Source organism: Apis cerana, linkage group LG16, assembly GCF_029169275.1.
Source record: "Apis cerana isolate GH-2021 linkage group LG16, AcerK_1.0, whole genome shotgun sequence".
Lineage (NCBI taxonomy): Eukaryota > Metazoa > Arthropoda > Insecta > Hymenoptera > Apidae > Apis > Apis cerana.
This window is the reverse complement of record NC_083867.1, coordinates 1,421,145-1,449,083: the sequence shown is the minus strand read 5'-3', so window position 1 is coordinate 1,449,083 and position 27,939 is coordinate 1,421,145. Positions and strand designations below refer to the sequence as shown.

Genomic DNA, 27,939 nt, shown 5'->3' with positions numbered 1-27,939 from the left:
TTTGTGTATTATCTTATTCTCTTTTTTATCTATATTTTTTATTACATCGGATAGTTGTTCATTCTTTTTATTGCTCTTGTTTTCGATAAGTTTCATCAACAATTATACACGCGATTATTATCACAATTTAATATACGTAACTACTTGTTGTAAAGCATAAACATTACGTACACGCATGCGTATTAACATGTTCCGTTGTTTACGATGTTCATGATTCTTTGTCGGTGATATCCAATCGTGTTCCATCTCGCCAGTGCACATGATTCAATTTCACATGGTACGTGATCTCGAAATTGAACGATTTCTGTCATTTTTCAAGATTCAAATAAATTTTCCATTCAAGTAAAAATATGTGGAACGTTCGATGCCTCACACGAAATGTATGCGTGATAAAACAATTATTTAAAATTAATTGTCACACGGAAAACCTTAAACAAGGAGAACCTTTTGTGCGTCCCATTATTTAACCTTGAATTATGGATACACGTGCTACATGAAGAATCGTTCGAAGATCGTTCTCGCTCCTTTCACCTCAGCTGCTTATGAATCGACCAGTTTGTCAAAAAATTTATCTGCCGGTAATTTCTTTCTCAAAACATCGTTTTTTAAATAACAAATTTACATAACCACGAATGAATAACAAAAATAAAAAAAATCATATTTATTTTACATTTATTCTCCATTATGGTATTCTCCAATATATTATTTACAATCTTCTTTTATATGTTAATATTCTTTATCACGTGTATATTCGTATCGCATAAATCATCCTATCGATACAATCATATACATATTGGTATATTAAAAATTATCTTCCAAGCTTACAGCTCGTTTAAAATATTTTATCGTATTTTTATAACCTATTATTTTAAATTAGTTCGAAATCATTCATTGTTAAACTTATTAATTTATCCTTTTTATATATACATATATATATATATATATATATATATATATATATATATATATAAACTATTATCTTCGTAAAAATATAAATTTACAAATGAAAGTTATAAGACAGAAGAGACGAACGAATCTCGTTTAAAGCAGCCGGTGAATTACGTAACATACTACGCGCGTCCGTATATCGTGATGGTTCTGCTTTAACTTCACTACGCAGCACAAGATACGCAGTTGTTGTCTCGCTATGGCAAATATGTCCTCACCTCTTGTCCCGTCTGATCTTTATCGTCTATTTTTCATCTTCTTATCACTAAATTAGCTAAAATTTCAATAGTTCGAAATTGTATCCTATCAATAATAACAATAATTCGATTTAACTTTTAGGAATCAAAACTTATTCGAAATTGTTTTCATTTTTGAAAACTGGACTAATGTTAACACGCGGAATAAATTTGTAATGGTTCTTCACACTTCGCGAAACAAGAGATCCAGTAAAGTGATAATCGCATTTGGATGAGTCATCAATGATTGAAAAAAAAAAAACGTTAAGTAGATAAAATGAATAAATTCCGCGTAATTTTGTCACCTCATGTATACAAAATGATGTAATTAACCAGATAAATTTTTATGAGTCACATACTATCTTCGGTTTACAAATATTATGCGATAACTTTTCATAATTTAATTTTTTACTGTTCCAATGCAAATCTATTTGGAATTAATTTAGATAGTTGATTTTACCTGATATAAACATCACATGACACGACATAAAGACAATGAAAAAAGCCACATATGTGGATATGAAAAAAAGATTGATTGCTAGTAGAAAAATTTGAAAAACAATTATAAAAAAATTAATCAAGCTATTTTGAGAATTTATTTTTTAATACCTTTCTTTCGTTCCTAACCAAATCATGCACTCTTTTTTTTTCATCTATTTGTGTCGTTAATTTCAGTTCATTATCCATATCTACAAAACTGATCCAATTGATTGTGTCCATGTATTAATCATTATTTTTTTATCTTATTCTAATATCGCTTAGTAATTTATTCTGCAATCTTTAAACTTTTTTTTATTTTCGAATAACATATTTATTTTCAACATTTTGTGAAACATAAGTGAAGAATAAGTGAGGAAAAAATATGTGTGTAAAAATGGAAGAAAGTTACATAGTAAATCGATAGCATGATAATAAGTATTGTATTGGGCGCTGCTGATACAGCAAGCACAGCAAAGTCACTCTTGCCACGTGCAAAAACCGGTTTGTGCTGTTATTTTGTGCGACCGAACACTGTCCTTTAAATTTTCTGTTTAGACGAAATCTGTTGAATTCTCACGGTAAGAATGTGCTTTTAACCTGATTGAATTCTTTAATTTCTACTAATAGAAGTGGTTCCTTTCAACTTTTTGTTTTTCAAATTGAATATTATTTTTACAAGAACATTATTTTACAAAATTGAACAGAAAATCACAATTTTTTATTCATCGATGAAGCATATTATATACATCACGTGATAGTGAAAAATATTTTTCTTTCGCAATGATCGAACATTGCTCCCATATTATTAATTCGATATGATCGACATGCGGATATACGATTATTACATCCATGACATGGATGATGCAATTATTATAATATGTGCTATTTCATGGATGAGAAAGTCATAATTTTTATAATATACGTATTTTGTAATATATTCAAAATCGAATTTATTGATTAGTTCTATCCTCACCGATTTTAATAACTTTGAAATATATCATAAAGATCATTATTTTTTTTTTATACATAACTGGCGATTTTCAAGATTCGTAAAAATATTTGATATTATTAATTTTGCCTATGGATATATATCCGTGACACGTATGAGACAGTATGTGATCAGCACTTATCAACTGTTTATATAAACACATCAAGGCAGCCGGCAAATATATTTATAACGGATGAATTAATATCATTAGTAGTATCTATCCTTCGAATTTGCGGAATGCAAAAATAAAATATAAAACAATGATCGAAATTGTAATGATTATAGTTATAATAATCGATGAGGAGGGAGCTAATAAACAGATCGATTCTCGAAATATGAATCATAATAATACAAAAAGATTAGAATATATAATAAAGTTTCTAATTGGGCAAACGCTTCATTCCGATTTAATTTTAAATTTAAAATCAAATATATAAAACTGTAGATCGCATGGTCAGGTAAATAAATGACCGTATAATGTTACGTAATAATACGGCTAATAAACTTACGACGCAATACCATACAGATTATACGGGCAACAAGTTCACGCGATGTCGGCCGATTGAAAACAAACTTCGATGGCCGACACGAGTCTGCGCGTAGCATAAAAACTACGTATATAAATGTATTTGTATATGTATATGTCTACGTTTAAACTACTATAGAATACGAGAAATGTTGTCGTTTTTCTTTCCCGTATTCTTTATCTTCTTCCTTCGTATTTCATTTCACCGTGCATATCTTCACATAAATTTAAACAGCAATGCTTTCGTACTTCGTCTTGGTTGTCTCTCTCGATTCTTTTTCTATGTCGCGTGATGTTATACGTGGCCATTGTGCGCGCGCATCCCTTCCTAAAACAACGCACGCCGCGACCGCTTCGGCGATATTTCCCGTTCCTCTATGTTTATCTGGCTCAGATCCCTTATAATGCGGGTATAAATGATGCTAAATTGTAAACATCTTGCACATATAATCTAACCATTGAGTCGATAAACACGTTTTACTCAAACTTTTCGAAAAAACATTCATGATGAAATCTTACGTACAGAATGGCGTTATTACCGGCAAGTCGATTTCAAACATACGAGAGCAATCAGTGATTCTCATACGCTCTTGAACAAATTGTAAAAATTAGACGAAAAAAGTATTAAACAGAGAAAAAGAAAAAGGAAAGAACTAAGGATGGAAGAAAAAAAGAAAGGTAGTTTTAACATTTAATTTTCTTTAATTGTAATAATTCTTTAATTGTTAGTTACAATATTGCATTTCAATCATTCATATTGATGATTCATATATGATAAATATGAGTTTTATTTATTAACGTGAATGTCAAGATCGTGTTTACTTAAATAATATCGATGACGAATTCTCTAAAAATAGAATTGCAAGCTAGATAAAAATTGCATCATTCAATTCGGTAACTACGTGGCTTTAGCGTAGTAGTTTTGTCTCTTCGAAAAACGAGAGCCCCTGCCTAGAAGCTACGTGACGCGGCGCCGTTTCAGAGGGCGTCGACGAAGTTGCTCGATGCTACGTAGAAGCAACGGAAAGGGAGGAGGGTAGCGGCAGTAATGACAGCGTGGTGGGGATCGAGGACTCGTCGATGCCGGGACGAGAACAGCGACGAAAGAGAGTGGAGGGGTTGTTAGTAAGCGAAGCGGCCATCTTGCGAGGTTCAGTCGGAAACCAACTGCCGTGCAGTGAGGGAAGGTAAAAGAAAAGACTCGATGTGTTAGCTGAAGGATTTTTTTAATGCGCTTCCGAGCCGGGTTACCGCTACGTGCGAAAGGCTGTGCGATACCGACAACGGAGCAGCGACCATCCAGAGATTTTCGCATACGGAAAAACTTTGTTTTATCCGGCGAAAAGTCTCAGGGTAGGAGCAGAGAAGGAGGAATCGAGGGAGCAGAAGTTTTGACGCTGGAGAAGAGAAGTCGAGAAGGCATCGAGAAGTTGTATAACAATTTCAATTCTCGCGGAACAAATTTATCCGCGATATTTAATATCTCATCAGATTAAAGGCAGTGGAGAAGACAGAAAGAACTCTGTTCATATCATTGGAGACAGTGAAGAGAAAGAGTAAAAGAGAAAAAAGTAATAAAAAAGTGAAAGAAAGAAGAATAAGTGACAGATAATTGAGAAGAAAAGAAAAGAAAAAGCGCAGTGTCAAAGTCTGTGATAGTATTTATTCAAACGATTCAGCTATACCGGGTATTGTCTACCACAGTAGCATCGTTTGTCGCTCCTATAAATCGCAAGAGTTAGAGAAACAGAGGAATAGATAACCTTTATATATTTATTTATATCTGTGATACCGACGCTGATATACATCGAATTATCCCGAAAAAGAAAGAGAGAAAGAAAGGAAGTATACGTCGGTAAAGAAAGAAAGAATTGAGAGAAGCATAGTGGTTTAAAAAGTTAAGATAGTGGGAAAGGAGATTATATCAGTAACTTAGTGGATATAGATGTTTTTGTATATACGACTGACTCTTTTTTATAATTATTGATATCGGGTTAAGAGCGAAAAAGAGAGGAAGTTTCATTGTTGTTTGTTAATTGAAAAAGAAGGGAGATTCAAAGAAGAAAAAAATTAAAAGAAAGTTTTGTTTTGAATAAGAACTTCACTTTCCTTTTTTGACTCTTTTCTGGATATTAAACAACCGAAGCTTGTGGTAACTGTGCGAAAATGGTGGAGAAAATCTTGGAAGAACGAGAAGACGGTTGTCAAGAGGTTGCAAGAGGTATGAACTCTTTTTATAATAAATGTTAATTCAATTCACTTCAAATTAAATATGATTATGACGAAATTTGATATGATTTTAATCTTTTATTAGTAAAAATTCAAAATAATATTATTAATATTAATTATCTAATATAATTTTTTAATAGATGTATTTCAGTATTATATTTTATTTTAAATAAATGATTGTCATGTATAATTTATTATGTCATTCTCTCATATGAACTTCGTCATTAATCGAAAAAAAGAAAAATATCGTTTCGATTGAAGATTCGAGTTCAATTTATATAAAAATAAAAAAGGATATAAAATAATTGAGATAATGGATGAAAATTTTCAAGATCAATTGTTGAAGAGCACACGGTACGTGACAATCGGAGTCGGTTGACGGAAGAACTTTCTCGAAGCCGGTGCGCACATTGCCAGCTTCTTCGTTCTTTCAATTCAAATTGCAAAATCCTTCACTTACATTTTAAATCCGTTCACTTACATTTTCATTTCTATTTCTATATATATTTTGTTCTAGCGTGTAATAAGATATATTTTCTTATAATTTAATCATGATAACTGTCAGTTATTAATATTCTCAAAACTAATATTTAAAATTTTAATCATTCCGAATTATTATAAATATTTAATTAATATAAATATTGTATAAAAAATTCAAAGACTAAATCCATGTATCACTTAATATATACTATCTACGTATTGTTATTTTATTTTATTTTTTCTATTTTGAAACAAAAGTAGTTATTTTTGTATTTCAAAATATATTTTGATCAATATATAAAATATAAAGTATATTCATATATTTTTTGGTTCGATATCTTGTTAGTAAATCGTTTTTAATAATCGAATAAATAATAAAAACCGTTAAAAATACGATTGCTATGTCGAAAGGGACGAATAACAGACGAATAATAACTCTGTGTGTACGAAGGTAAAACGCAATGAAGAATGCGAATGTGAGAGAAAGAACATATCGAAGCAAAGCGCGACAGAATTATAACGATGCAATACATATATATATATATATATATATATATTTATTGTTGAATTATTTTCAAGGGTCAAAGTGGGTTAGTTGGATCTTGTTCGAATTGGATGCAAATCGTAAGGGGTGTCGGTAAGGGTAACCCAAACAAAGAGTAAAAGGGAGAGGGAATAAGAGAGAGAAAGAAAAAAAAAAAGAGAAAGATGAAGAATCCTTGTATATACGTTGAATTCGTTGCTACCCTTCTTTTTTAAAGGGAATAGTTTGTTCCAAAGAATAAGAGATTTCAATATAATTTGATTTCTTAGAAGATATCTTTTTTATTGATATAATATATATCAGTATAATTAATATTTCAATTCAGAGAAAATATAAAAAATTTTTGAGATTAATTTCCATGAGGAAAATAATTCGTAAAAAGAAATCATTTAATTTCAAACTTTAAAATAAAAAACTTTAAAAAACTTTAAAATAAATTTTAAACTTAAAACAAATTGAATTTTCACGTACGTTCTATTAAGCGTTAAATAACTTCAAGCAAACATTCAAGAGGCAACGTAGTTTATTTATGTATAGTTGTTCCATTTGTTTATTTTGGTTTGTCTATTGTCACAGATTTTGCAAACGCGGTAATAATATTTTCGTACACGTATATCTCGCGTAAGATGGCGGCGTTCCTTTTCTGTGTCAGTCATTGAACTCTGAGCTCTCAATGCTCGGTTGTGTTGCTTCTTGCATTGCATTGCGTTGCATCGTCGATGCGAAACAATCAAAAGATACATTCATTCTCATCTAAATTACTATTTAGTATTGAAAAAATAATTAAAATAATATAGAAAGTAACGTTCATTTGATTGCATATTTTTTTCAGTAATGAATATGAGTTTTTTTATACCAGAAGGTTAAAATATGCATTTACCGGTTTTTTTTTCAAATTCAATTCATAATTTTCAACTTATGATAATCGATGATTAAGTTTGATAATAAATACAATGTTGAAGATTGAAAATAACTAATCGTTACAATTTTATTATTCTATTACTAAGTCGATCCATCTATTACATGTTTGTACATGCAATGTTTCTCCTTGTCAACTTACGCGACCAATTCATGCACTTTCGATTCGATCGAACATGGCGGTTACGCGCGATTCTTTATATTTCATCGAACAATTTTTAAAATTCAAATTTAAAAAAATTTTTTTAATATTTTTAATCACTCAGTTTATTTTTTTTAATTTTGTAATAATATATATTTTTATAATAATATATATATATATATATATATAAATTCATTGATTGAATTATTAGAAAATTGACATTGTTTTAATTATTTACAAGATTTGTATATTTTAACAACATTTAATTTATAATTAACATACATTTTCTCAAAGAAACTAGAAATTTTTATCAATGTTATGAAATTAATAAACTATAAATTAATATATTTATATATATATGAACTTTTAAATTAAAAAAACAAATTAAATATATAATCGTCCATGATATGATATAAATATTGTTATAAAGTGAGAAAATCTTGTTTGAGATCAGTCAATGTGTAGATAAATATGTACAAAAATAAACAGTGTACATTGTGTCTGCTATAATATTAACACAATTTAGTATATATTCTTTTGATTGCTCAATAAATTTTTTAGCGAACAAACATTTATATCTAAGTTTAATTTTTAAAAATTATTTCTGAAAATTTTCGAATTTTTCTCAGTCTGTTTCATTTTTTTTTGTAACAAACTTATAAATTAACATTGTAACAAATTTATAAATTATTTTATATAATTACGTAATTGTAATAACAAAATATATTAGATTTGTACATTTAACTTTTCTAAATAAATGTAAAAAATAGATTCTTAATGCTTGATTAATTATTTATTAATTATATCCACAATTTTATATCTAATAAAATCTTTAAAAAATAAAAAATCTTTTATTCATTTTTTTTTATATAGTTTTTATATTTATTTGCAAAGTTTTGTAATTATTTAAAGTATGTTTTTTTTTGTTTCAGAAGATGCAAATTGCAGAGATACCGTGAATTCCACGGGTGAATCTATGAGCGCGGTGCAAGCTCGACAAGAAGAAGCTAGGCGCAAAAGACGCAAGAAGAAACGTTCTGGATCATCCTTAATGTCTTCTTGCTTCCAAGGTAAAATTTAATATGAAAAGATTTTGTGTGTATGTTAAAAATTAAACAATTCATATGCTCGTATATGTGACAAATATATATAACGAAGCATGAACAATGTTTAATTATGTATTGTGTGACGTTAATTGAATTATAAAAATATTTTTTATCAATGAACACTATTTAATATCTAATTTGTTCACAGATATTGAACATTTATATTTACAATCATTACACAGTACTATAGATAATTACAATTTCTTAAGGTCTTTTAAAATTTTCTCATTGAGTTATTTTTAAATGTTCCAAAATTATATTGGTCGAATGATGTGAACTATGCGTTATATAAGAGAATCATCAAATAATATATTATCTATAACAGATTATAAATTGTTTTCGGAATTGAATTAATAATGCCTCTCTTTTATGTTTCATAATTATTTTATTTAAACATATAATCTTGTAAAAATTCAAAATTAAGATAATAATAATTCATTTAAGAAATTTATGTAAATTAATTTAATGTAATTAACCGCATGGCTACTTTAATTTTTCTTTTTAATACAATGACCGATCATTTTTGTATTTATTAGTCCGGTCATATAGAATATATTTTATGAAATTATATATTAATAAAAAAAAATAATTCTAAATTAAATTTTGATATGTATATATATTTATTATATTTTTAAATGACTTAATTATTAAAAAAAATTGGAATGCATGATAAAAATATTAGAAATTAATTATAAGATATAATTACTTATAATGTAATTACTTAAAAATATTTTTGGAATAATCAGTTGATCAATATTTATTTGTATTCTTATGAAATGATTTGAATAATAAATTATTTTTTTAAAAAAATTTCATAAAATTATGATCTTGTACAATAAAAGTAGATGTGCATGAAGATGCATGTTGTTACATCTTAAAGATTAAGAAATAATTTGACATTAATTTTATTTATCAATATTATTTTAAATTCTTATATTTCAATAAAAAACATCAACAAAATTGCAATAATGAAAATATAATTTCTTTTTTTTTGTAATTATTGACCGAGTTCACTGCTTGAGACCATTATGTCATATCATGCGATCGATTTGTACGATATAGTATAGTATAGTACTGTAGAGTTTGTGTTCGAGAAGCTTCCTGCTCTGTACTGTTACTAGTGAGAGAACTAGGCATGAGTGCACCCGTATACTTACATATGTACACATTATACATATACAATCTGGGCCACGGGTTAACTCGTTGATACGTACATGTATATGTATATATTTCAGAAACTCTTTTTTAAAATTTTTTTTTTTATCTTTTATATTTTTTTTTATATTCTTTTTCCAAATACTAATTATATTAACTTTGTGATGTAATTTCCACTGTGAATTTTTTACTATTTTTTTACTATTTTTGTTTTTATTTTTATTACTAGTTATTTTTCATAACATAGTCTATAGAAATTTTGTTTATTCTTAATTTTTTTAATATTTTTAATAATAGATACTTTTTTCTTGTTATTGATATCTCTAAATTAATTAAAATTTTATAATTTTCAAAATATTTCAACGACAAATTATCTTTTATTAGTTCACATCTTATGCTTTTCTTAGCATTATTAGTATTAAATGTGTCAATATTTTTGAAATTATATTTTTTTCTTTTATTCATTGAATTTTTATTTATTGTAGAACTAGTTATTATTTAAAAAAAAATTAAAAATATTTCATTGATAAATATATATTATATATTAAATATATAATGTAATAGTCAAATTGAATATATTGATTATGTATCATGATATCAAATTAAAAAATATAGAATTGAATTGACGATGTACTTTAACTGTGAAGAGTGGGGTGGATGGGTATGGTGGAGACATGGAAGTGTATTATCGGGTTCTGGTTGCTAGGTATTCGTCGGCGGTGTTGCCAAGCAGAATCGTATCTTTGGCGTGAGGCAAATAGGTGGGAGCTAGGGGGAGAGCAAAACTGTTGGTTAGGGAACAGAAAAGGGAAGGTAAAAAGAGAGTTGATAGCAGCTTGAAATATATAGTTGCAACGTTGAACCAGGGAACGAACAAATGAACGACGAGCCGGATAGAATGGAACGGAAGCATCATGTTATTGTGAAAGTGAGGTGGGGATCAGGCAAGAGTGAACAAGAAATTTAAAGTTCTCGGACAGAGAGAAAGATAGAAAGAATACATATATGCGTAGTGCTTAACGAATATTTACTTTTATATTATGTTTGATCTCCTTTTAGCCTTAACATTGAATATATCATATAAATAATATTAATTTGGATATAATAATTTTTTTTCTCTAACAACGATTAATTTTTTAAACAATATAACAACTATAAAATTATATTTGACAACATGTAATATAAGCAATAATATCAAAGTTAAATATATGTTATATTATGAACTTTATGAATCCAATTAATAATTGAAGAGTTTAATAGAAAGCGGGCATATTTTTATTCAAATTTAGAGAAAATCAAATTGAAAAAAATTTTATATTTATAAAGAATGCAATTTATTTATATTCATTTAGTAAAACGGACATGATATTTTTAAAGAAGACTGGAATGAACAAATGAAATGTTGATATAAGAAAATCAATACACATGTCTTCCAATGGAACCCTAAATTTTCAAAACAAAAGAGGATATTATATTAAAATCACCAAAATTTTCTTGTAAACTATTTCCAATTTTTCTACGTGAATAAAACAGTAACATTATTCATACGAACAATAATAAAATATATGCTTACTACGAAACATGAACTGTTTTTGCGTACATGACGCGGTACGATTATTTTTGGACAACCTCGCTCCTCTCTCTCTCGGTTTTTCCCCTATTTCCCTCTACCTCGTACTGCCTAGTCCCAGCCTCTCTTTATTCCCTTCTATTGTGTATTTATTCATTTTTCAAAACTTTTTATATATAGAGTACTTATATTTTTTTTCAAGATTAATTGAATATATACATATATATATTATTTTTATCATTACAATTATCAAATTATAAATTATATATTTTGCTGTTTGTTTCAGAACTGTACAGATTGACTGGCGAAGTTCTTGGCGAAGGTGCTTACGCCTCGGTTCAGACTTGCAGGTCGCTTTATACAGACCTGGAATATGCTGTCAAAATTATTGATAAAATTCCTGGTCATGCACGGGCACGTGTATTCAAAGAAGTCGAAACATTTCATCATTGTCAAGGACACCCAAACATTATTCAATTAATCGAGTTTTTCGAAGATGAAGAAAAGTTTTATTTGGTATTCGAGAAAGTAAACGGTGGTCAATTGTTGAGCCGGATACAAGAAAGAATTCATTTTAGTGAACGAGAAGCAAGTCAGATAATTCAAGAGATCGCAAGCGCGTTAAATTTCCTTCATAAGAAAGGTAACGAAATTTCTATTAGCTATTCTAAAATATAGATTTCCTCGAAATTATTTGAACGATTATATATATATATATATATTTTTGGTAGGTATCGCTCACAGGGATCTGAAACCCGAAAACATCTTGTGCGTGTATCCGGATAAGTTAACACCAATTAAAGTGTGCGATTTTGATCTTGGCTCAGGCATAAAATTCAATAACTCGTTGTCAAGTCCTGTAGCTACTCCGCAACTTTTAACGCCAGTTGGCAGTGCTGATTTCATGGCTCCGGAAGTTGTGGAAGCTTTTATCGGAGAAGCGAATTATTATGATAAACGTTGTGATCTCTGGAGCCTTGGTGTGATTATGTACATTCTCCTTTGTGGTTATCCACCTTTCTATGGGAATTGCGGTTCCGACTGTGGTTGGGAGAGAGGCGAAAATTGTCAGGCTTGCCAAGAGCTTCTATTTACAAGTATTCAGGAAGGCAGGTATGAATTCCCAGACAACGAATGGAGGTGTATTTCGGAAGACGCAAAAGATTTGATCAGAGGCCTGCTCGTAAAGGAAGCTCATCAAAGGCTTAGCGCCGAGAGTATTCTGAAACATCCATGGATTAATCCTGGTCCAAGTTCCGTTGAAAATACTGAAAAATCTCTTACAACTCCTCATATTATCAGGTTCGTATCCGTGATAATCACCTAATAATTCAATTTTAAAATATGAATATAAACTTAGATTTATTGATTAGTTCTGTAAATATGATATATTAAGTATATTTTTATTGTTCATAGAAGAAACAATTCTGCTAGAGAACTCTCGGCGTTTGCTGAATCGGCGATGGCTGTGAATCGTGTTGTACTTCAACATTTCTCCGTGAATTTGGAGGAATTAGCTGAGAAGAGGGAACCGAGATTGTCTACTTCATCCACAGATGAAGATAACCATCCTTACGGGCACATGTCCGATTCAAGCAGCGAATTATCAGAACACAGTAAGCTTTGCGCGACTCATTCCTCAAACGAATTTGATGCTAATTCGCGTGTAAAATCTTGTTCGGTTCATTCGAGTATCGACTTAATCGAATCAAAAACCATTGGAAAGAATCGAATGATTGGTAAGGATTCATCGCTTCATCAACTGTTTGGTTTGTCACCGCCTAGCGAGAGCCGTTTGATGCAGCGCCGTTTAAAAGCTCGTTCAGATCTGCTGGAACGTCAGACGAACAAAGCAGTTATCGCGTCCCCTAGTGGCTGAAAGGTGACATTTTTACGAGAGAAAACAAAGATCTCCTTTCTTGGTACCGCGTATAATTCATATTTACACATCTGCATATACGGATACGAAAGAAGTGTGTACAGTAATGTTATCTATCGATAATTGACAAAGGGTAACAATGATATAAGCTACTTTATGATTGGCTAAAAGAAGAGTTGTGTTTCGTTAAAAATAACTAGAGTCGCATTACAATGATTTGCTCGACAATTGACGATTATTATACATACACGAGCATATTCTGTACAGCGACACATGGGGCGACGGCATAAAAACGTGTCTTCACTCCGATACACAATCAACTGCGCGCGACGCCAACAGTACACGACACTCAGTCAGACAATAATTCTTCGTAAATTTCCATTCCCGACATGGGATTTAAAGAAGCATCGTATCCGAATATCTTTTTTTTCTTCCGTTTTTCTGTTTTCTCTCTTTTCTCTTTTTTATCTTTTTTTTCTCTTTTTCTTCCTGTTATGCTTTAGTTTCATTTCGACAAAACTATTCAATGTTTTTTGTTTTTTGCACTTAAGTTCATAAAGATACAGTATTCGTTCGATTTATATGTTGCATGTTGCTTTATAATATATTCGTTAAATAATATGAACGAACATAAGCAAATACAGCACAAATTTCATACATATACAGTAACAATTAATGTCGTACACCTCAATGTATGGATTTTTCCTTATAAATTATTTTTACAATGTTTTTAAGCTTAAAATAATTTATACATGAATACACTAAACAGCTTATTTAATTTGATTTATAATGAGCAACTTTTGAGGGACTCAAAACTGTATTTACTTATTTGATATACAATATTTATAAATTAAAAATTAGGCCTTCTCATAAGTAATATTATTTTAAAAGTATAGTTTCTATAGAAAAGTAATATCTATTTATATATTTTTAATTAATTGAGTGTTATTTGCGAGATTGATTTTTTATAATGGAAGCAAAATTTTAATTCTTTTGCCAAGAAATTTCTTATCTTTTCAATTAAAATATTTATTAAATGTATTTAATTTTCTGATCTGTATTTTCAAAGATTTTACTATTTAAAAAATTTTGTAATAAAAAAAACAGATGATAATTCTTTGATGCTGGATTAAAAGAATTATAGATTTAATATATTAACACGAATTAATTGTTTAATTTTTGATATTATTACTTTTGTATGTAGATATTGTACTGTGTATAGTCAAGTATTAAAGTGGAAAAAACTTCTTTGTAATTTTCTAATAACAATTATTTTTATTAAAAACATATTATTTCATTTTTCCACTATGATATTCTCATAATAGTTTGATTTTATTTTAAAAACTTACAATAAGAATATACAATAATGATTCTTTATAATTACAACTGTTTTTAGAATAATATTACTTATGGGATGATCTAATATTTATATAACAGAAACATTATTCTGGTCATCAGATATTAATTAGTGTGATGAGCATGTCTGGCATGAGAAAAAAAAATTAGATATATTTTCATCAAAAAAGACCAAAGGATTGTGTTAAAGATAAATGGAATAATAATCCAAAGAATTCTATAATTAAATCAATGTTAAAAAATGATACTAGTCATGGTTATCCCATGAAGTATTAGAAAACGAAATATATATTTTTATTAAGTATTTTATTAATTATAATAACGTTATTTGCTATATGTAAGATTTTTACTAATTAATTTTTCTATTTATACAAATAGAATTTTTAATTTGGAATTACAGTTAAATTGTTCCAGTTCGTTTTGGATGATTCGTTGCCTAAATAAATTTAAAAAATCATTATAATTTGATAACATTTTGAAAATTTATCTAACTTAATCTAATTTTTGTATTGTGTGCAAAAATTACTTGTTGATTAAACGAAAGATTGAGTCTGACTAACTAATTCCAATAGATTCAATATATTTATAAAAATAGGCACGTATATTAGCCAAAAATATCATATCTACAGATAAAATCATATGACACTATGTAATGAAAAAAGTGCCGTCCTAGTAGCTATCTTATCTGTATTATATATTTCACATATTTACAAATTCAATGTTCTATTCCTCATTTATTGTCTTTTTTATACAGTAAATCGCATTTTTAAATCCATAACTTTTGATATACAATGATTTTCCGGATGTAAAACTTATATTATTGAATTCTACTTGCCAAATATCTTCAAAAGACATAAAAATAAATAAAAAAAATTGTTGATTGTCAAAACGAAATTTTTTAATTTATAAGTAAAAATTTTCCACGTATTAAGGTGTACGATTTTAACATTTGTACATTTTAACATATGTACATATAAAAAGTCAAAACAATCACATATATTTCTATTCCGGTTCAAATTAAAATTCTTTATTAGTATGGAACGTATAGGAACTTCAAATCTGTAATATGTACATTCCACTGTTAATATTCATTAGATAAAACATATAGCATAATATTAAAAAAAATAAAAAAATAAAAAAATAAAAAAAAATAAGTCATGGTAGATAATGTTTCTGTACTTTCGCTGTTATGTAGTATCTAGAGAGAAATTCATGTGTATATGCTCGTTCATATCGATTTATCGAAACGGCTATACACAGAAAGACGCTAAAGAAGAGAAAATGATTTGTGTTTGATGAAGAATCAATTATCGATAATACATATCTATATTTGCTTTGTTTATTTTAGTTTCTTAGTTTCATCTTAAATATTTTTGGAACGCGTAGGTACGATTTAACGAAATATTTCCGAGTTTTTTTTCTTTTCTAATAATAATCTGTTGAGAATGATGAAATACAGCAACAGCAACTTCGAACGATAAAAACATGTATAATGGTAAGAAGATTAAACCGCGCATCTTGGTGCATGTTACGAATAGTTTGCTCAGTAGGTTTCTAAGAATGTAGTAGAGTGTAAGTTGAAAAATGTTTTAAAGAAGATTCCAAGAAAGGAATAAAAACGCGTTTGTATCGAAAGGAAAAGGGGAACGATAATTACGGCCATTTTTTGTAAATGTCTCTTAAGCATCTTTGTAGGGAGTTTAGTACATAAGGATGATAAGAAAAAAAAAAGTTAGTTTAACAAAAAGAGGAAAAAAAATAAGAAAAAAAATACAGAAAAAAAATGTACCTGCGTCGTAAGTGATTTAAGAGTATACCGAATGAAGGAGTGAAATGAAGATGTACACGAAGCACAGAGAGAGATCGAGAGATATATCCGATAACGTGCACATGCGCACGTACGTTAACGGGTGAACTTTCTCGAAGAAAACCTAGATTACACAAAAATCACATCCATTAATTACTGTTATGTATTTTTGTAGAGTTTTATCGACGAAATGTCATTTTATCATCTACCCACCTACAGTTGCGATTCGACTCTGTTGATTGCAAATGATAACCAAAAACTTTCCTTTGATCGAATAATTTTTGTTACGTAAAATACAAATATGCCATATGCAAATAATGAATGTTGCATTTTTTATACGATGGAAGATCGCAATCGTATGAATTTCAAACGAAATATTATCCTTCTATATCGTCTAATTCGGTAGATTTTTATTTGCTTTTTATTCGATATGATGGCAAACGTGTTTTCTTTAAGGAATGGATAAATTAATAATAACATAATTAATAATAGGTAACTGAGATTATAATAGATAATTGAGATTCATTTACGTTCATTTTATAATAATTACAATAATTATTACAGTGATGAGTCGCGCTGTGGTGGGGGGATTCTTTACTCAGGGCAGTTACAATGAGCTGCGCAAATTTGTTATAAATTACATACACACTATCGCGTTTGAAGGAAACCAAGAAGAAAGAGCTTATGATATTTGTATGCGATCGAAGTCCATCCAGGGTTGAAAAATTAATCGTTATTTGTTCTTTCTTCAAGTTAACCCTGAAAAAAACTTTGTCCAACGGCATGATGACACGGTAATAACAGAAAATCGATTCGTAAAGATCGATTAGCATTAACTAAACTTTCCTCTCGAGGATATTCGATCTTTCTGAACTTTCTTACAAACATAAATATCATTTTGTCACATAACCTTTATTCAATTCCCATGGAGAGCAAATATCACAAGACCATAACGGTATAATCGATCGTTAACAAATCTTTGGTTATTCCATCGTGTTATGCTCATCCAAATGCCTCAAATTTCAAGGAAAATCGACGTTTCCCTTGAAAATTGGAACATTTGTTAGCGAGAATAACGTTATCGATTTGTCGTCTAGCGAGAGGAAAATCATGTGAGAACACGCATGCGTCATTGCACGTGCTTACGACGTAGAGACGAAAAAAAGCGTTACACATTAATTACAACCATGATTCTTTGATCATGGAAGCCATCAAGAAACACGAATGTATCGCGGTTTTCTTTTTCGTAATTCTTTTTTTTGTAATTTTTTCATAATTTCTTCGTAATTTTCTCATATTCTTCTCCCATTTCTTTATTCTTAATTCTTTCGTAAATCGAAAGGTATGATGAGGTGGAAAGAATATACGAATGCGAAGAGAAATGAAAATAATAGAGAGAGCGAGCGAGAGAGAGAAAGAGAGAGAGAGAGAGAGCGAGAGTGAGAGAGCGAGAGAGAGAAGGAAAAGGATGAAATAATAAATGATTGAATTGAACGATTGAACATTTTCATCTACGAGTAATAATATCATACCTTTCATAGCCTAATTCTTGCTATTGATCATATACGTTATCGATTGACATCTTTCTCTCAAAAACTGCATCTTCGAATTTTTAACGATACATTTTTGTTACTTGTTCCGTTCGTTCATTTATAGTATATGTATGTACAATAGCGTATGGCGTAATCAACCACAGTCTTGGTAATACAATAGTTTCATGAGAAAACTAAAAATGCATTCTCGACCGATATCTATTTCTCGCACGATATTGTTTCATTTCAAGATGTGTTTCGTACAATTTTTGCTCCCTTGAACCACGCCATCATCCCATTGTCGTTTTCAAAGCGACACCAACCTGATATCGATCGAGCGTGCAGCGTTTCATATCGTCAATATGTTAACGATGCGGCGTAGATAAATGCTTTTTCGAAGGGATATTCAAATGCGAGAAGAGAGTGCGTAGAGTAAAGGACGAGCAGCGACAAATATTGTGTAAGGAAAGCAATCGAATCAGAATATAAAAAGAGGAAATATCCATGGCCATAATAATATAGATCTATAAAATTGTAATGTGAATGCGTGAGTGTTTGTATGCCTGCCTATCTGTCTATCTTCGTTTCATTCGTATAGACGAAAGAATTACACGCACGAATAAAATTACGTGCTCTTTCTGTATGCGTCTATGGATGTATATAAATAAGTTGGTATGTCATGTGTGTATGTATGTGTGTGTGTGTGCGTGTGTGTGTGCGCGCGCGTGTATGTGTATGTGTATGTTACGAACTCGAACGGGAAAAAATAATATTTAGTGTATAAGCGAGAGAATAAACACCTTAGTATAGGTTTATAAAATTATGTGCTAAGGTACCGCTGCGCTATACCGACGAGTCTTTCTTCGACTATCATTCAAAAGAGAGAGAGAGAGAGAGAAAAAAAAAGGTCGCGATTCATCCGTACTACGCGAATGCACTTGTAGCATAGCTTCGTTTGTTCGTTTATTCATTTGTTCGTTTATATTCGTTCATTGAACGGTGTAACAGCGCTTAAAGCGTGTACTAGTCGGATAAAAGGGAGAATTAAAATATTGCGCATATATTTTTTTTTTTTTTCCATTCTCAAAGCTTGACAATTCTCATTTCTAAAAATCAATCCAGACACGGAGTAAGCGTACACGTTTATATACTCTGTACGTATTTTTGTGGATCTTGAATGGAATTTTGTGATCTTGTGCGAAATTAGGATGAGAATATTTTTCGATGTAGACAATTTTCGATCGATCGGTCTCGAAAAACACGAACCGATCAAAAAGATATATATTGCAAACTCTCGACATATCGCAACGGTATACAAAGACACGGCTTGCGCAAACATTGCTTGTGAGTTTCTTCCGGGTAATACAAAATACTTTCGACTTTTTTTTTTTTGGCATTTTTGTCTTTCAAAAATAATAATAATAATAATAATAATAATAATAATAATTTTCCCTGTGTTTTCTAAATTTATAAAAATTTCACGAGGAAAAAGGCCGTGTTACGTATACCCCGGAAGAGATAGCATTTTCATTACGGTTCTTTATTTTAGACAAAGAAAAATAGTATAAAAGAAAGAGAAAGAGAGAATGAGAGAATGAGAGGATGAAAGAATGAGAGAAAAATGAAAAATTCCTTAAAGAACGAATAAAAAAAAAAAATGTCACGAGTACTTTTCAAACGAACATCGGTTTTTTTTTTCTTTTTTCTTTTTTTCCTCGTCTGCTTTTTATTTCAGCCATTTGCCGGACCGGAAGACGTGTATTTCGATTCCTTTCCAGTTTTCATACCGTAAAATATCTTAACGAAGAAGCCCGTCGTTGCTCTCCTTCATCGATTTTTGGATGATCTATTGGCTATATTGTGACAAGAATTACGAATTGATCGTAAGAACGATGCTCGTCCTTTTTTTCTGTGAAAAAAAGATGCGAAACTTTTAAAAGGTTCTCTTTCGCACGGAAAGCGATCAAATGAGAATGAAAAAAAGAAAGAAAGAAAAAAAAACGGACAACAAAAGCGGTATAATAAGAACGAAAAGAATGCATTTCACAAATACGAAAATGTGAAAGTGTAAAGCATAATTGCTATTTCTATGTGTATGATATTTCGATCGTACGGATAGAAACAATTTCCAAAAAAAAAAAAAAAAAAAATAAGAAAAAGATAAATAATCTCTTGTAAAGTAATTTGAGTGCGAAAATTCGAGATGTGAAAGAAAGGTGAGAAAGAGAATGATGAAGAAGAGAGGATTTTCGGGACTTGGGAATCGTAAAAGTTTGCGAACGGCATTGTTTTTTCCGTGTAAAAGCGAGCAAATCTTTATGAGAACTTTGTAAGCTTCCTAATAAAATAGCATTTAATCGATAAACTGGCAAATATATCTGATTGTTTGCGGTCTAATAATTTTTGTCTCTCATCTACAACGATATTCTTGATCATTTTGACAATTTTTCCGATTGAACCAAAAAAAAAAAATGCATATACGCGCTCGATTAACTCACACTTTCTCAATTATCGCGTTATCCTTGTTGATCTTTTGACTTGAAACTCCAGTTTTTGACACGTATATGTCTTTAAAAACTTAAGTAAGATACAAATTAAGAATTTCGTTAGACTGATTAGATAACTTGGAATTTGTGTGATATTTCAAGTTATTTATTTTTTCTTTTACAAAATTGAAGAAAATAAATATTTATTGAAATTATTCTCTTTTGCGATCTAATCAAAAATGTAATGTAAAAACTATAATCTTAATTTCTATAAAATTTTGATATCTAAATTCTTCATTATTAGATGCAACATAATCATCAATTATTCTTCTCAAAATTAATTAAATACAGTTAAAAGTAAATCATTTTATTTGTAAGTTTGATTAATCAATGTTTCTTTTACTGATCTAATAAAAGTCATTGAAATATTTCATATTTTAAATTATTTTCATCTTCAGAATACAGAATTAGTATTGAAAAATCTAAAATCTTATGTATTATATATATTTTGTATTGTGGAAATATTTGCAAAATATGAAATTATAAAATTGAAATGTAAGCGAATAGATTAAATAATTTATTTTAAAGTTTTGAATATTTTTTTAATTCAATATAGTTGAACATTTATTGAAAAATTTTTAGAAATTGACATTTTATTTTTCTACACATTAAAAATTAAAAATATTAAAATTATAATTTGCTTTATATAAATGTTATTGTCTCTTATTAATTAATAACATTATTTATAATGTTACAAATTAAATAGTTTTTTAATCCTTTCAAATTTCTATCTAGTCTAAATATTTATATCTAAATCTTTATTTTTATAAAGGTTTAAATTTTTATTTTATTATCAGCAATTTTTATGTTTTGTTTAAATTTATAAGTATATTATAACTTATATTTAATTAGTTAAAAAATTTTTAATTTATCACTTAATTAAAATTTATTGTATCTATCAATTTTAAATATAATCTGATTTAATTATTCGATTAATAAAACTATTCGAGTAATATGGAAAATACTCGAAAAACATTAAAATACATTAAAATCATTTGTTATTATACTAGATCATTTTTAATTATTTAATCATATTATCATATATGTGTCAAAATAAAACAATTTGTATAATTGTATCTGATCCACATAATTTATCGTGAAAAAATCAAAAATCGAAAATTTTGTATACTATTTTATCCAATTTTTTCTTCCTCTCGTATGTAATTCCTCCAGATATATCGACCAAATAAATATACCCCTACCTTCGTCCGTTTCATTTCTATTGAATGTCATCTTGGTAACATTGCACAGTGATCATCATTAATCTGACAAATAAAAACAATTGCTTTGTTAAATTTGTTAAGAAAGAAGACGATGGATAGAATTAATTCTTGTGGTACGAATTCATCGATGATGGATAAACAGTTTGAAAAACCACCACCGTTTAAATTATGCTTTTCTAAAGATAGATTGCTTGGCAAATCAAACATACGCGTATCGAAAATCAATGGTAGATATATTTTTTGTGTGATTTTTCAAAACATTTTAAATATGCTTAATATCAGTTGTGCATTTGTATTTTTCTTTTAATTATATTACTTTGACATCGAGGAACGAAATTATTATAAATGAATTAAACTAAATTAAGACAGTGGTATAATTTAACATTTTATTGAATGATCATAAGAAACATCATCATATTTGAAAAGATCATCGATTGAAATACTTATAATTTTTCGTAGTTTTTTTTTTTTTAGTGTTTTCATTAATGGAGAAAATAGAATTAATTAAATTTTTCATTAAAATAATGCCAAACAACAACTATTCTACTATTGAAAATAACAAAATTATTTAACTTTTGAAAATTTTGCTTATTTTATTATAGTTTACCATTTTTTATATATATTTTTTATGCGTATATATGTATAAAAAATTTATTATATTACATATTTTGAAGAAATAGGGATTATGTATATAATGAAAATTTAGACTCTTTATCTTTTATTCTGTCAACAATGGACAACATACTTGAAAACTTTGAAAAGATTAAATGTCTTGTTTTTTCCTAGTTTTCCTAGTTTTTTTTTTTTTTTTTTAGACGTTTCTAATTCATTAATAACAAAATGATGTAGTTAACCAATCAGAAATTCATTTCCGCATATTCCAAATTGCTTCGTCCATATTACGCCTTGAATATGCTTTTTCTAAAGTGTGGGAGTGCGGATTGGTGAAAAAGTTTCCCTAGAATTTTCAAAAACATAGTTTTCTCTAGGTCCAAATCCAAAGTTTCTGATGTACGTGATTTATTGCTTGGCTTCCTTTCGAAGATTCTTCGAAAATACTGATTTACGATATAATGTAATCAATTATTGAAAACATAAACGAAAAATATTCACTTAAAAATATATATTGCATAAATAAAACTCTAAAACAGTTTTCCTTAAAAAATAAGTTTTTTAGTTACTGTGTATTAATTAACCATTGAATATTTGTTTCATTGATCGCTATAATTTGATTTATATCGAGTTATATTTTATTATTTTATTATTATATTTTAGGAAATTTATTCAATTCCCATATATTACATTTATTTTTTTCTTTTTTTTTTCGAATTTGATAATTTTACCTGGCATTTTATTAAATTTGCCATTTTAATTAACACAAAATTTTCTAATAAATATGAAATGCATATATATATAATTCAAATCTTTCAATTGCATTATTTAATATAAACAATTTTTTACACATATATTTAGTATAGATGTTTAAATTACATATAAATGTTTATTATTGTTTTATCATTATTATCTCCCATTTTTTTATTACTATTTAGAATAATCATTATGGATGATATATTATAGGTGATTTAATCACGCCAAAATATTATTCGAAGTACGAGAATACACCAGAGAATTTTAATGCGATTGAGACGCATGAAAAAAAGACGGATCAGAAGGAAAATAATTGTGATCATAGAAAAGGACCAGCCATACTTACTAGTTATGCGTAATTTGAATTTTCTTAAAGAAATGAGTTACAAATTTCAATTCTGATTTCTTTGTATTTTTAATTATTTTTGCTTTTCAATTTTAGATACGGGTGGTGGTATGAACGGGGATTGCGACCGATTGAATCTCGACTCGATTTTCGTAAAAAAACGACAGACTTAATAAATTTTGGGATAGACACTAATAATATGGAAAATCGAAAATTTAGAAATTTAAAGCAATAATGTAAAAGTATCTCTGCATATGTATTTATATGTTTGCTTATTTTATTTTCTAATTTAAAATGTGTATTCATTCGTCTATTAAAAGTAAACAAAAATTAATTATATATGCAAACTTATCTGGTGAGATTGAAAGAGATTTTTCTAGTTTAAGTTGGTCGTTAGTTTCTAAAGAAGCATTTATTTTCAAAAAGCACAGCAGCGCCGAACGGATGTATCAGATAGCAACAGTTGCCGCGCAATCAATTTCTTGATTTCCCGCCATCTCGAAATATATATAATACTGACCAATCAGATACAAGACTAACGGAATATCTCGAATCGTCGCAAGCGATTCGAGCAATTGGAACTTACCGCTAGCGATTGTTTTCTGTACGCACAACCAGTAGCGATTGAAAAAACGGTGTTGTGACGGGATTCCGCCAAAAATGAATTCCGGCGTGGCGGAACACACGAGACTTAGTGAAGATTGCTTGGACAATTCTGAAGAATTTTCACCACCTGAAAGGTAAATTAATTTCACGGCAATCCCCCATTTTTGTAAAAGAAGTCCTGAATCATAGCAAACGTCTCTCTTACCTGTTACTCAGGATGATGCAGGTGCGTTATTTCGCGCGCATAGGTAAGGTTAAGAACCTCTGCCAGTGGTGAGTCGTGAATTGTATTCACAAGATATAGTAAATGTTCATTTTTTATCGTTGCTTATTAGTTTTTTACATGAAGTGAAAAAAATATTAGATTTATAAATTTCAAATTTATTAACTGAACATATAGAAAACATTTTTTTTCCAAATTATTCTCTTTAGATCTAATTAGATTAATTGTTCTATGATTTGAAAAAAATTATTTTCTATTTCCATTCCATTAATTAGCAAACTATTATTTTACTTGACTTAATATTTTTTTTATGATATGATAATTTTTTAGAATAGTAAAAAATTGAATTTTTCAATTTATTGTAAAAACTTCAGAAATATTTCGTATTTATAATATTCATTTAAAAACTTTATTAATTTCATATTTTTGTATCTATTAAATTGCTTTTTTTAATAGTTTTTATTAATTATATATCGTTCTAATCATTAAATATTAAGTGTAATTAATTGCTAATTAAGTAATTTTTTATATTAATAATTAAAAAGTATTCATTCATATGGATTGTAAATATAAATTTTGATGAAAATAAATCTATATTTTTATCCTATCAAATTTTAATTTTATATTTGGAATTATAAATGTTATGTATGTTCAGCTCAATAACGACCTTAAATTACTTAATCATTTGTAAATATTAAACTGTTTATAATTTAAATTAAACATAATCTTTGCCAACTGCCATTCTGTATGCTTATGTTCCAAACCTGTACTCATTTGTGACACAAAACATACTTGGTTAAGGGAAGACTCTGGAATTACTATGTCAGGACCGCCTTCTTCACCCTGGTGGAACAGGTTGCCTTTTTTATTTTTTTTTCTTTATACCAAACTATATGATGTAATTAAAAATTTTTTTTCAAGAATACTTAATAATTAATTTTGTTTCTATAAATATGTCTTATAGCAAACGACTACGCCTAGATGACAGTTGTAACAATTTAAATGATACCTTAAATAGTGCTTCCAAAAATAATACAAAATGGTCATATTCAGGAGATGCAAATCTTGTAGAACCAGAAATTTTAGAAGATATGGGTGTTAGTATGTTAGAAGATGAAGCATCAAGTTATGAAAGTACAAAAAAGACTGGTTCTCTGGAACAAACAACTTCACCAATTATTTCAGATAACAGTGGACAATGTGATAAAATTAATAGTTTTCAGAGTCAAGAAAATATTTATAGAGGTTCCAACTTTGATACCGTTAGTATGGACAGGTTTGTATTTCAATATAATCATGCATTTTTTTATTTTTTTATTTATTTATATTTCATATATTTTCATATATTTTTCTATAGCTTTGAAGCTACTCGAAGATTAGATCACGATCCATATGAATCTGATGAACTTACAACATATTCAACAATTGGAAATGAATCTGGTTATTCTTCTAAAATGGAAATAGATAATTTAATTGATACAAAAGAAACCTTTTCAAAAAATGATCTTAATGATTCTTCTGTAAAAAGTAGTCTTGAACAATTTTATCTTTATAGAAGAAAAAGAAAACCTTCAATTGTTGGTGAAGATAAATTTAATAAATTATCCGATGAAATGATTTTAATGATATTAAAATGGCTTCCAAAGAAATGTTTGGTAAGATAATAATAAAAATAAAAATTAATAAAAAAAATAATAAAAATAATTTATAGATAAAATAACGTTAATGTTATTTATATAATTTTATATGTATTTTATGATTATTAATTTTAGGTACGTTCTATGTTAGTTTGTAAACGATGGTGTCAAATAGCGCGAGATGAAGCATTATGGAGCAGATTGGATTTAGGCAGTAAAGTATTAAATGAAGGTACATTAGGTCATATATTACCAAGAGGTGTGCAAATACTTCGACTTGCACAAGCAGAAATTGCTGATCCTGTATTTCTTGAGAATAGTGAAGTTCTTACTGATGGTTATATTAGTAAATTACAGTATTTAGACCTCTCAATGGCGGTAATTTCATCAAATGGATTGGCTATGTTACTATCTAAATGTAAATATCTTAAAAAATTGTCTCTAGAAAAATGTACAGTAAATAGATTGTGTTGCAAAGCTATTAGTGATAATAATGATTTAGAAATATTAAACTTAACAATGTGTGAGGGTTTAGATATTGAATGTATCAAGAATTTGATGAAACTTAAAAAGTAAGAAAAATTATTTACAATAATATCAGTTATAATATATAAGAAAAAATTTAATACTAAGTAATTTACTTAATTTTTTCCAGTCTTAATGCTGTCAATATGGCTTGGTGTAGTTTAGATACTGAGACTATGACATTACTTTGTAAATCTTTGCCTCCGTCCGTTACGCGTTTAAATATAGCTGGATGCAGAAAAACTATGACAGATGATAGTAAGTGTAATATTATATTTAAAAAAAAAATTATTATGTCAATTAATATCATTTTTATGTCTTATTTCAGATGTTAAAGATTTAGTAAAAAGTTGTCCAGATATAATAGAATTAGATTTGAGTGATTGTACTATGCTTACAATGAATACTGTTCGTAGTTTACTTGATTTGTCAAAATTAGAACATTTGTCGTTAAGTCGTTGTTATGGTATACCTCCTTCAACATATGTAACATTGGCATATATGCCATCTTTGCTATATTTGGATGTTTTTGGTGTAATACCTGAACCAGTACTAAAAACATTACAAGTTACCTGTGGTGAAACTCAACTTAATAAATATCTATATAGTTCTGTTGCAAGACCAACAGTTGGTGTTCGAAGAACAAGTATTTGGGGACTTCGTGTTAGAGATTGAATGAAACTGTAACATTTATCTATATAATTAGTGGTAAATAATCAATTTAATACCAAAGGGATATTGAAATGTACTTGTGTGCCTTTCTATTAAGTGTCTTTTTAACAAGAGACTGATCTTATGGTACCATCAAAATAAAAGCAATACATTTTTTTGTATAAAATTCTGTTTGTCCTTTTTTCCTATTTTGCTTTTTTATTTATAATTAAAATAATAATTAAATTATATTAAGTTACAATCAATTTTTCAAATTTATATTAAACAAAACGAAACAAGAGTGAAATAATTCTATTTTCATCACTATTATCTTGCTTTATTTAATATAAACTCAAATTGCTTATAATTAATAGTAAATTAATAATAATAAATAATTTTAATTAATATTTTTATATATTTTTATATATAACTTTTATATTTGTTTTGATCTTTAAAATCGTTCTTCCAAAAGTATTTATGAATATATTAATATTTTGTAGAATGACCTTAAAAAGATTAGAAATGTTTTAAAAATTTGTGTTTTTTGTTATGAATGAAATAAATCAAAATATATTGATCAAACATAAAAAAAAAATAAAATAATCATAAAATTAAATAATATAATGTTTATTATAAAAACACAATGAAATATAACGATATATAATAATAAATATACATTTACATATTAAAATGAATGAATATAAATTATAATATATAATATAATATATACAATTTATAAATATATTTTTTAAAAATTATTTCTTTTGCTGTTACTTGCATTAGAAAATTTTAGTTAATTTTCATTAAAAACTTCAATTAATTTGTTCCTTTTTTATTAAATAATTTTAACATATTTTTGTTTATTATATAATTTTTATATTTTGAAATTCTATATATTATGTTCTTATAATTGTATTT

The 27,939-nt window shown here is 28.0% G+C and overlaps 2 protein-coding genes across 13 annotated transcripts; both read left to right on the top strand.

Annotated features, from left to right (window-relative positions):
• Positions 1-234: 234 nt before the first annotated feature.
• LOC108000369 (MAP kinase-interacting serine/threonine-protein kinase 1) lies at positions 235-20,261 on the top strand. 3 transcript variants are annotated; one of them, XM_062086292.1, is made up of 5 exons: positions 235-578; positions 8,424-8,561; positions 11,609-11,965; positions 12,054-12,624; positions 12,739-20,261. In XM_062086292.1, exons 1-5 carry the CDS (start codon positions 494-496, stop codon positions 13,199-13,201), a joined length of 1,614 nt encoding a protein of 537 aa, XP_061942276.1. In that variant the 5' UTR covers positions 235-493; the 3' UTR covers positions 13,202-20,261. The 3 variants fall into 3 exon arrangements, with proteins under 3 accessions (XP_061942276.1, XP_061942278.1, XP_061942277.1); XM_062086294.1 differs by lacking the exon at positions 235-578 and adding an exon at positions 1,831-3,856; XM_062086293.1 differs by lacking the exon at positions 235-578 and adding an exon at positions 1,831-5,399.
• Positions 20,262-23,243: 2,982 nt separating this feature from the next.
• Positions 23,244-27,208, top strand: LOC108000517 (S-phase kinase-associated protein 2). 10 transcript variants are annotated; one of them, XM_028667937.2, is made up of 9 exons: positions 23,684-24,119; positions 24,202-24,258; positions 25,010-25,063; positions 25,173-25,195; positions 25,280-25,484; positions 25,566-25,863; positions 25,981-26,417; positions 26,501-26,628; positions 26,699-27,208. In XM_028667937.2, the coding sequence occupies exons 1-9, from the start codon at positions 24,040-24,042 to the stop codon at positions 27,043-27,045; spliced, it is 1,629 nt and encodes a 542-aa protein (XP_028523738.1). In that variant the 5' UTR covers positions 23,684-24,039; the 3' UTR covers positions 27,046-27,208. The 10 variants fall into 10 exon arrangements, with proteins under 10 accessions (XP_016916386.1, XP_028523738.1, XP_028523740.1 ...); XM_028667939.2 differs by having other exon boundaries at positions 23,685-24,119; positions 24,202-24,233; positions 25,015-25,063; XM_028667944.2 differs by having other exon boundaries at positions 23,689-24,119; positions 24,202-24,233.
• Positions 27,209-27,939: the final 731 nt, after the last annotated feature.

Excerpts from the sequence above, each read along its gene's own strand:
- LOC108000369 (XM_062086292.1), top strand. The coding sequence starts at position 494 with ATGAAGAATCGTTCGAAGATCGTTCTCGCTCCTTTCACCTCAGCTGCT. Across the intron at positions 579-8,423 it reads GTCAAAAAATTTATCTGCCG|AAGATGCAAATTGCAGAGAT; the intron begins GTAATTTCTTTC and ends TTTTTGTTTCAG. Across the intron at positions 8,562-11,608 it reads AATGTCTTCTTGCTTCCAAG|AACTGTACAGATTGACTGGC; the intron begins GTAAAATTTAAT and ends TGTTTGTTTCAG.
- LOC108000517 (XM_017060894.3), top strand. The coding sequence starts at position 24,040 with ATGAATTCCGGCGTGGCGGAACACACGAGACTTAGTGAAGATTGCTTG. Across the intron at positions 25,485-25,565 it reads GATACCGTTAGTATGGACAG|CTTTGAAGCTACTCGAAGAT; the intron begins GTTTGTATTTCA and ends ATTTTTCTATAG. Across the intron at positions 25,864-25,980 it reads GGCTTCCAAAGAAATGTTTG|GTACGTTCTATGTTAGTTTG; the intron begins GTAAGATAATAA and ends TATTAATTTTAG.